Consider the following 9,918-nt stretch of genomic DNA (forward strand, 5'->3'; position numbering starts at 1 on the left):
CATCTCAATCTGTGTATCTGAAGTGAGATTTGTCAATGTGTAAAATAATTTTTCAACGCAAACTAATATCTGCAAAAGTCGTCTTAAAATGGATCTGTATTTATGTTTTTAAAAGTGTAAAAAAAAATCTACCCAAAATTAAAAGCAAACGGTTGTATTATTATTTATTTATTTATTTTCGATGCGCCCAGACATTATTTCATAGAATACCTGATTATTTGTTTCGTTTGATTTAAACCTGAGAACATGGGAGAAGTATCTGATCTTCTGGTAGACTTGAGTTATACCCAAAGTCAGGACAAAAAGCATTCTATATTGTTCAACTTGATCCAAACAAGTTCATATGCTCTCTCTCCATAAAATGTAGATTAAACGTGTTGGTGTTACTGGTGTTTAAAATGATTACAAGGTGCCTGAATAAGTCCAACAGATGGTCCGTCTCCTTTTTTCAGTGTAAAAACCTGGAATCTGTGTGGAACAGTTGAGCTGTCAGGTGTGTAGAAGAACACACAATATTTTTATTTATAATGTATTTATTATTTTCAGTTTGAATCCTGATGATTCCTGGACTGTTTCTGCTCTTTCTACATCACACTCTGCAGACGTTTTGGATTTTTGTGATTAAACAGGACAGGTGTTTGTAGAGCTGTTGGAGATGTTACCTTTCTGTGCTAGCGGCAGAAAAACCGAGACAAATATTTGCATAATTAAAAGACACAGTTGTGGTAGATCGAGCCTTGTGTTGTTTCCAGGTGGAGCAACACCACCCAGGGGTATCATCTTCTTCATAACATATTGAGATGTCTGTCAAAATCCAGATCATAATGTGACTCAGACAGATGTGGAACCTGTTGGATTAACGTCAGAAAAAATAACGTTGTTAAGGTTTCACTGAATGTCACTGTGGATTCGGAAGAAACATTTAAACACCTCCACAAGTCCTGTTTGCTGCTGTGTGTCACATTGTTTCCTCTGACTTTAATAAACACCTGCAGCATCACCATCAGTGCGTCTTTACGCGCATTTACGCACGTGGCGTCACTTAAGACAAATACTATTCTGTGGACTTGTACACACATGCCAGCTGTTCCACACAGACCGAAGGTTTATAGGGTGAAGGTATTTGTATTAAAGCTTTTCTGGATGAATCCTGAGCTCCACTGGAGTGTCATGAGTTTTATTAAGATAAATCGTCGTTACGAACAAAATGTGATTTGGCTGTTTTAGATGTTGGACTGGAGTTACAAGGTGAACTTTGTGCAAACTCCTGCGAGTACATGCAACAAGGCAAGATTAGAAACAAATAAGATGACATTATGGATGTTTTTCTGAACTTCGAATCAAAATTCCTTCGGCACAGGCGCGCGTGCATCATTTGAATCCATGGAAACGCTCCGAACGCATATAAAAGGCCAGACCTTCGATCGGTTCTTTTTTGCACTTGGACTTTGACTAGACTAGTTGCGAATTGACCTCAACGCTAGAAAGCTTTCAAAAGCCGGACAGCATCTCAAAAACAACCTTACTGAAGACCAACCTCAGCGGATCATCGAGAGAAAAAGAAGAAGAACTTGCCGAAGAAAGCACCAGTTGGACAGAAGCACACCTGCAGTTTGCATTCAGGTAAGAAAATTATTTTCATGCTTTTCCTGTCTCATTCGTCCTCTGATCTCTGTGAACACTTTGAAAACGGTTTCAGTCCAAAGAGTAAGAATAATTTGTTGAATTTAAAGTCTGTTAAGTAACAACTTCCAGGGCCTGTTTGTAAAACACAGTTTGAGTGATGTTTTCTTGGTGTAAAATAGTTCTTTTGTGAGTTTTATTATATAAAAGTCCTGAAATATGTTAACAAAATGCTAAATTGTTGTTTTTTGTTTTTGTTTTACGTTACCTTTCAAAAGTTTGGGGTCATCCAGACAGTTTCATGTTTTCCATGAAAACTCTAATCATGAATTAGCCTTTCAGCACCATTAGCTAATAGACACAACAACACAGGAGTGATGGTTGCTGGAAATGTTCCTCTGGTGGATATTTCAATAAAAATCAGTCGTTTCCAGCTACAGTAGTTGTTTACCACATTAACAATGTCTGGACTGGATTTATCATTCATTTAATGTTTTCTCCAGTGAAAAAATGCTTTTCTTTGAAAAAAACAAGGACATTTCTAAGTGAGCCCAAACTTTTGAACAGTAGTACATTTTGTCCACATTTGATGTTGAAAGTTTTGGGGGAAATGGCGACTGGACTATTTTTTCATAAAATATTGAAAATCTGATCTGTTCTGACCCCTGAAGGTCCTCAGAAGCTTTTTTCTAACTTTCTGATATAAAGTTTAGTTTCATATGATGTGGTTCATTGGTTTGTTTGTGCTGAGACCAGTAATATGACTCAAAAACAGGCAAAAACTCTGAATATTTTCCACATCAAACATCAGTATTTCTATACAGGATTATTTGTTTTTAGACCGTTTTTAAAATGTTTTTAAGGTCTAAAACATGTTAATTAATTGATGTACATTTTAGGGTCAAAAGTTTCAGATAAACATGGCGACTGGGCTATTTTTCATAAAATAAGAGCAATGTGCATTTTTGGTAACCATGGAGATGATGGAGGCATTTGGGGTAAACTTCATGACGTCAGAACGTAAACAGAGTAGCTGAGTTGGTCTGGTAGAAGATGTTGTCGGAGCATCAGGTCCTTTTCAGTTCAGAGCTGATCCTGTTTGTGAACTGATGCTCAGATGTTGCTTCAAACACTCCGTCAGATTTGTGCTGCTGTGAACTGACCTGAAGTCAGTGTCTGCCTGTCAGCGGGCAAGCAGCTGTTGTGTTGAATCTGTCATTTGACATCATTTAGGAAAATTAAACTTCACGTGTTGTTAGTCGATCACTCCGAAATGTGTTTACACTCTGAGTCAAGCTGTTCCCCTGTTGGGAGAAGCTCCGTTGTTGGTTCCGCGTGACTTGGTCAAAGTACCCGAGGTTCAGCGTGCGTAATTACGCATGCGGTGTTGTGCGCTGCAGCTGGTTGTCTACAAGTGTTTTCTAACGGCGATGGAGACTGTGGCATCATCTTGTAAACACACATAGTATCGTGAAAGACGAAGAAATCGGTGAAGGTGCTCAGACCCCTTTGCAAACTGTCACATTTAAAGTTCATCTTAGTAAGATGTGGTTATTTGGTTTGATGGTGGAGACAAAAGTGAAATGATTTTATTCACGTTTCTGTGTAGATGCATCACTGCTGCATGGGACTGGATCTGAATCTGTTCGTTGTATTTAGTATTGACTAGTTGAGCCAGAATCACTGTGAGAAAAGCATTTTTTAAGTTTCCAGCTGCAATTTTTGTCTGTATTTTGATAAATAATTACTAAAAAAAGTATAAATTTTCATGTAAACTGAATGATTCAGGCAAAAGCTTTGAATAAGGTGCATATAAAAAAATCTGTATTGTTATGAACGGTAGTTTGTTCTTTTACAACTTTTGAGCATCAAATTACTCAGTATTTTCACAATGTTTAATTTTCAAGAACAAAAATATTAGTTTTTTTGTAGATATTTGCTGGTATTTGAAAGAAAATGATGCAATTTAAGGATACAAAAATGCAGATTGGACAGTTTTTAGTCATTTATAAAGAATAAGTAATAAAATAATATCTATGAAGACGTTGAATAGGAAAGAATATGTAAATAATGTCTGTGTCACAAATATATATATATATATATATATATATATATATATATATATATATATATATATAAATATTTTAAAGTACTCAGACCCTCGTTTTACACAGTCACATTTAAAGTTTATTTTAACATGATGGTTGTTTGATGGATGATGTTTTGAAACCAGCCCATGGCCCTTTGCTGCAGGTCCTTCCCCCATCCTATCTCCCCACTTTCCTGTCTCTCAGTAAAACCACAAAAAGGCCAAAACAAAAAACAAACAAACAAAAAAAAAAAAAACACCCCAGAAGAAATGACTTTGGTAGTTCTGTGAATCACACTATTCAGCAAATAAACAATTCTATATTGGCCAAATGAAGAATGAATAGCAGTGACTCTTCACAGAACAATGTCAATGTAAGTGGTGCAACAACGAAATATGACTTAGGACAATGAACAAGCAAATAGTTGAGACAATTCAACAATTTTACTGCAAAAGGCTGCCTTGAAAGTTTTCTCAATTATTCTCTATTTTTTTTAACTGTGTATGTGTGGAATTTTGGAGCGATCTTTGTGCAGAAATGCATTCAGGGTAAAAAGGAACTTTGCTGCCTGTAGTAGATCCAGGGACTGAAGGTGTCCTGTACTGTGCAGCAACAAGTTCTTCTCTGATGCTGCTCATTTATTTAGATCTTCTGTTCTGTCAGTGCTGAGGAGCAGAAACATGTGAAGCTCTAAACATTGAGGAGAACAATCAGTGGAACCCACAGTGTCTGAGCAGCTTCACGTGGATCCAGTTTAGTGTGAGGAGCAGGAAGTCTGTGAGGGTTGAAATGTTGCTTTGTTTCTGTCTCCAGAGGACTTGGGACCTCCAGTGATCCAGGGAGACCTCCAGCGTCAGAACTACGGACGGTTTGAACACACACACCTACACCTCCTGCACCATGCTTTCCCCCTTTGCTCCCCCCTTCTCTCCTCGCTTTTCTTCCGCTCTTTCCCCCTTTGCTCCCCCCTTCTCTCCTCGCTTCTCTTCCTCTCTTTCCCCCTTTGCTCCCCCCTTCTCTCCTCGCTTCTCTTCCTCTCTTTCCCCCTTTGCTCCCCCCTTCTCTCCTCGCTTCTCTTCCTCTCTTTCCCCCTTTGCTCCCCCCTTCTCTCCTCGCTTCTCTTCCTCTCTTTCCCCCTTTGCTCCCCCCTTCTCTCCTCGCTTCTCTTCCGCTCTTTCCCCCTTTGCTCCCCCCTTCTCTCCTCGCTTCTCTTCCGCTCTTTCCCCCTTTGCTCCCACCTTCTCTCCTCTCTCCTCTTCCTCTTCCACCTCTTGCTCCTCCTTCACCCCTCTTCCTCCAGCTTCTCCCCCTTCTCTTCCTTCATGCCCTGCCCCCTCTCTCTCCCCTTCACCTCTCTCCCCTCCCCCTCCTCCTCCTTCTCCTCCCCTCTCCTCCTCCTCCCTCCCTTCCTCTCCTCTTCTTCCTCTCCCTACTCCTTCACGCTCCACCACCTCTCTTCTTCCTCTCCCTACTCCTTCTCCTCCTCTTCTTCCTCTTCCTCTCCCTACTCCTCCTCTCTTCTTCCTCTCCCAACTCCTCAACCTCCTCTCTTCTTCCTCTCCCTCCTCCCCCTCCTCTCTTCTTCCTCTCCCTACTCCTTCACGCTCCTCCTCCCTTCTTCCTCTCCCTACTCCTTCTCCTCCTCCTCTCTTCTTCCTCTCCCAACTCCTCAACCTCCTCTCTTCTTCCTCTCCCTCCTCCTCCTCCTCCTCTCTTCTTCCTCTCCCTACTCCTTCTCTTCCTCTTCTTCCTCTACCTCTCCCTACTCCTTCACGCTCCACCTCCTCTCTTCTTCCTCTCCCTACTCCTTCTCTTCCTCTTCTTCCTCTACCTCTCCCTACTCCTTCTCTTCCTCTTCTTCCTCTACCTCTCCCTACTCCTTCACGCTTCTCCTCCTCTCTTCTTCCTCTCCCTACTCCTTCTCTTCCTCTACCTCTCCCTACTCCTTCTCTTCCTCTTCTTCCTCTACCTCTCCTTACTCCTTCTCTTCCTCTTCTTCCTCTACCTCTCCCTACTCCTTCTCTTCCTCTTCTTCCTCTACCTCTCCTTACTCCTTCTCCTCTTCTTCCTCTACCTCTCCCTACTCCTTCTCTTCTTCTTTCTCTACCTCTCCCTACTCCTTCACGCTCCTCCACCTCCTCTCTTCTTCCTCTCCCTACTCCTTCTCTTCTTCTTTCTCTTCCTCTCCCTCCTCCTTTCCTTCCTCGTTTTCATTAAATTTAATTGTATATTAAATTTAATGAATATGAGGTTCACGGGGCGCATTACAGTGGTGGCATGGTGGCATACATGTTTTTTTGATTTAGATTTATCATACAAGAATTCTTTAATTCTTCCATAGGATGTGATACATTTTCTGCAAGATTCTCACACATTTTCCTGGAGTTTTTTTTTTCCCATCTCCAAGGTCTGATGACCCCGGGATTCAAACCGAAAGAAGGATGAGAAGAAGACCCCACAGATGAGGCCCAGCTCCAGCAGACACGTGAAGACGAGGAACCGAGCCCACCAGAGACGACCTTAGAGACGCCAACCAGCCTGCGATGAGACAACAGGACAACTGTACAAGGAACAGAATGCACTGGTAATTTACATGAACTTGGGAAAGAATGACCTTACAGATACTGCATGTTTACACAGTATATTTAGTATACTGTATATCACTGACTGAGAAAATGTAGTTCTGTCAGAATCAACGGAAAAAATCAACCTACATGTGGTTTTTTCTACATAGCTGCTTCCTGGACACCAAATGATTTCAACAGGGATGGAACATCGAGGAGAAATAAGTCATTTTGAAGAAAAGATGATGGGAAACATGTCCAGGACCAGTGCATGAGATGTGAGACCAGTCAACTAATACAAAGTGAGTCCATGGAGTGAACTGGTTCTTTCGATACTTTACGTTAATATGCAGCTCTACAGCTCAAATGTAATTTTTTGTCTGTAATTTAATTCATCTTCTTGCTGTGTTTTTGCTCTCTTTAGAGCTCTCTCTCCAAGACACCTGATAAAATGTAGAATCAGATCAAGACAAGAAACCCGATAAGGAGCAGCCCCAGCATGTGAACTCAGACTACGGAAGAGGGGATGCTTATTATAGCGACATAAAAGGTGAGACAACAAAGAAATCTAATTCTATTGTGCTTCACTATTTTGTGTATGTTGTGCCCTATAACAAAGGGCATCATCCATCCATTAGCTACACCTTCTATCCTATATAGAGTTGCAGGGGCTGCAGGTCACCAGTCCACCTCAGAGCAATCACAAAGAGACAGCCAAGCATTCACACTAACACTTCAGATTTACTTTAGAATCACCAGTTAACCTTCCATGTATGTGTTTGGATTGCAGGAGGAAGTCGGAGCACAAAGAGAAAACCCCACAGAGACACAGAGAGAACATGGACAGAAAGAACCAGATGAGCAGCAGGTTGGTACCAATTTAAATACAATGAACCTGGTGACAGTGTATTGTTACATACTACTACTAAATGTCAATCTGACACACACGTCTGTGATTCTGTTCTTCCAAAACTGTGACTTCAAAATCTAAGAAGACAAAGAAACAGTTCGAGGAGCCTCAGGACGATCAACAACAGAAGAAAGCTGTCAGAGAACAGGAAGAAGATGACCAACAGCATCAACCAGAGAAGAAGAAGAGAAGCTCCAGATTACTCCAAAGGTAAATTTCTCAAATGAAATGTGTTTACAGATAAAGTCATTCCAGTGGATGCCTTTACTAGAGATGTAGATGCTGTGACTGACAGCCTCAACACTACATTTACTTCATTGTTAGTTGTTTTTTTCTCTCTAAATGTAAATAAACCAACTACTGGAGGACTTCTCATGATGCACTGAGCACACCCCCTCTCCTCATCTCCTCTCCATACAGTTAGAAGCTGGATGCCACCATTGTAAGTCACTAACTTTGTGTCTGGTCCTCTCTGTAGGTATCTCTGGAGCTGGCCTCACCGACCTGCAAAGACTTCATGCTCCTTCCTTCCTCTGTACCCTCATCCCAAATGGAGGTTTTTTTCAACTTCCTGGCAACAGGAAGTTTTTTTCCTCCACACTGCTATCAAATGCTTAATGTGATCAAACTACAATAAGAGATGGAGGTTTTTTTCAACTTCCTGGCAACAGGAAGTTTTTTTCCTCCACACTGCTACCAAATGCTTGATCTGATCAAACTTCAATAAGAGAGACTAAAATAAAAAATCAAAACAAGGGACCTGTATCTGTTTGTTTAGAAGTTTGACATTAGACCCTTCCTGTAATTTTAGGATTCAAAGAACTTCATTTTATGGTTATAAAATCATGTTAGTCTAAAAAAAAAATCTTTTTTCAAACCACTGGTTTCTCATAAACATATGTGACTCCTTCAAAAACACACTAGACAATGACAAAAGAAAATGAAAATAATATAGCGACTCAAATCACAAACTGAAAATCTGAAGTAAAATACATCCAAATGAGAGACACATCACCCACGACTACATATAACCTCTTGAATATGTCGATTTTACTGAAGTCCAGAGGTTGAACAGGTGCAGCAGCTTCTGACCTCTGTGGACTGAGCTGAAATCAGATCATTTTAAAGCACTGATGGTTTCCTCCTGTTACTCTCTGCTCTATCTGCTTCATCTTGGATTCCAAACAATCCCATGGACTTTAACATGCTGCTATGGTAAATACACATTTGCTACTTGATGGTTATGAGCAGGGTGGACATTTTATAAAGGAGGCTGCAAACATTCTGCAGGGTTATTCTTTGCTGCATCAATTGATTGAAAATCAAAATGAAATTGACATAAATTAATGAAATGAGCTTGATAACTAACTATAAACCCAAACAGCACAACTACAAAAACAACATAAACCGTATTGGTTTAGTAAAACCACATATTTAGTTCACAAACTATACATTTGTGAGTCTTTCAATCTAGTAATGATGTTTTCATGTTATTTGGGTACAAGTTTATGAGTAAATATTGTCCACAGCCTCATGATTAATGAGTAAATAAAGGTGAGTGTGTGAGAGATACTTGTTACTTCACTTTAATCAGCTTAAGCAGGGTTTGAATTTGCATTATAAATAATTGTAACTTGCACACAATGGGGGTAATGATTTGAAGATTAAGCCTCAAGTTTAAATTTTCTGACAAAGTCTGAATAAATCCACTGGTCTGTGTCGGAGTGCGGCAGGATGAACCGCATTGACAGGCTTCATGATGAGAAAGACATCATGTCCACCACAGCAAGCAGCTGTCTGACTGAGAGCATCCTCAACACGTCCGATTTGAAGGACTTGAGCTGTATAAAGTGAAAGCGGTCTTTGAGATCTGACTGAAACCAGAGGGGGGTGTGAGTGATACCAAGTGAGGAGAGTCGACTGAGGAGGATGGAGTTTGAGATGGTGTCAAAGACGGCACTCAGGTCAAGAAGGACGAGGAAGGAATTAAACCAGTTTCGGCTGTCATGAGGCCATTGGTGATTTTGATGAGGGCTGATTCAGTGGAGACCAGACTGAAATGGCTCCTACGGGTTATTTTTGGTGAGGTGAGAGTGGACTTGAGTGGCTACTGTTTTTTCAAGGATTTAAGAAAGGAAGGGCAAATTGGGGGTTGGGGCGGAGGTTATGGAAATCACTGAACCAGGTTTTTGAGAGAGAGATCACTGACATGTTGTTTTCTGAGAGTATTCTGTGGATAGTATGTCTTGACACCCCCAACAGGCTTGCGATAGTTGTGACCGATAAAGGATTTCAAGAAGATAATGCAGGTTACTAAGGGTTAAAGGGTTCAAATAAATCTTGGGGCATCCTGCTTGACCTGCACCTATTTTGGACTGAAAGATTTGCTTGTAAATAAATCAATGCTACTTAAAATAGCACTACAAAAAGCCAGGTAGTGAGTGCACACAGATTGTATGCGGTCCAAAGCCAGTGGCCTGTGGTTTAAAATGTAAAGCAGCTGAAAATGGAGCCTCTCAAGGATGCTGTGGCATAGCAGAACCTGTAATAGAAAAATTACTTGGCATTAGGCATTAGGTTAGCATGTCTTTTACAGTACATCTTTCTGAAAACTATTTTGATGGCTCCCAAATAGCTGCAATGAAGCTGAGTAAGCAATGGCCATGATTACGACTGTTGACGTTTCCTAACTAATGGAATATCTGAGTGAGTGTGTGTGTGTATATATATA

The 9,918-nt window shown here is 40.7% G+C and overlaps 1 protein-coding gene across 4 annotated transcripts; it reads left to right on the top strand.

Moving 5' to 3' along the window:
* Nucleotides 1-173: 173 nt before the first annotated feature.
* Nucleotides 174-7,946, top strand: LOC127532774 (uncharacterized). 4 transcript variants are annotated; one of them, XM_051944809.1, is made up of 8 exons: nt 180-1,623; nt 4,527-6,297; nt 6,448-6,579; nt 6,702-6,827; nt 7,068-7,145; nt 7,270-7,397; nt 7,666-7,743; nt 7,834-7,946. In XM_051944809.1, the coding sequence occupies exon 2, from the start codon at nt 4,614-4,616 to the stop codon at nt 5,928-5,930; it is 1,317 nt and encodes a 438-aa protein (XP_051800769.1). In that variant the 5' UTR covers nt 180-1,623; nt 4,527-4,613; the 3' UTR covers nt 5,931-6,297; nt 6,448-6,579; nt 6,702-6,827; nt 7,068-7,145; nt 7,270-7,397; nt 7,666-7,743; nt 7,834-7,946. The 4 variants fall into 4 exon arrangements, with proteins under 4 accessions (XP_051800772.1, XP_051800769.1, XP_051800771.1 ...); XM_051944812.1 differs by having other exon boundaries at nt 174-1,623; nt 7,666-7,946; XM_051944811.1 differs by having other exon boundaries at nt 7,273-7,397; nt 7,666-7,946.
* The last annotated feature ends 1,972 nt before the right edge of the window (nt 7,947-9,918 follow it).

Source organism: Acanthochromis polyacanthus, unplaced genomic scaffold, assembly GCF_021347895.1.
Source record: "Acanthochromis polyacanthus isolate Apoly-LR-REF ecotype Palm Island unplaced genomic scaffold, KAUST_Apoly_ChrSc contig18, whole genome shotgun sequence".
In the NCBI taxonomy this organism is placed as follows: domain Eukaryota; kingdom Metazoa; phylum Chordata; class Actinopteri; family Pomacentridae; genus Acanthochromis; species Acanthochromis polyacanthus.

Coding starts and splice junctions, on each gene's coding strand:
- LOC127532774 (XM_051944809.1), top strand. CDS start 4,614: ATGCTTTCCCCCTTTGCTCCCCCCTTCTCTCCTCGCTTTTCTTCCGCT.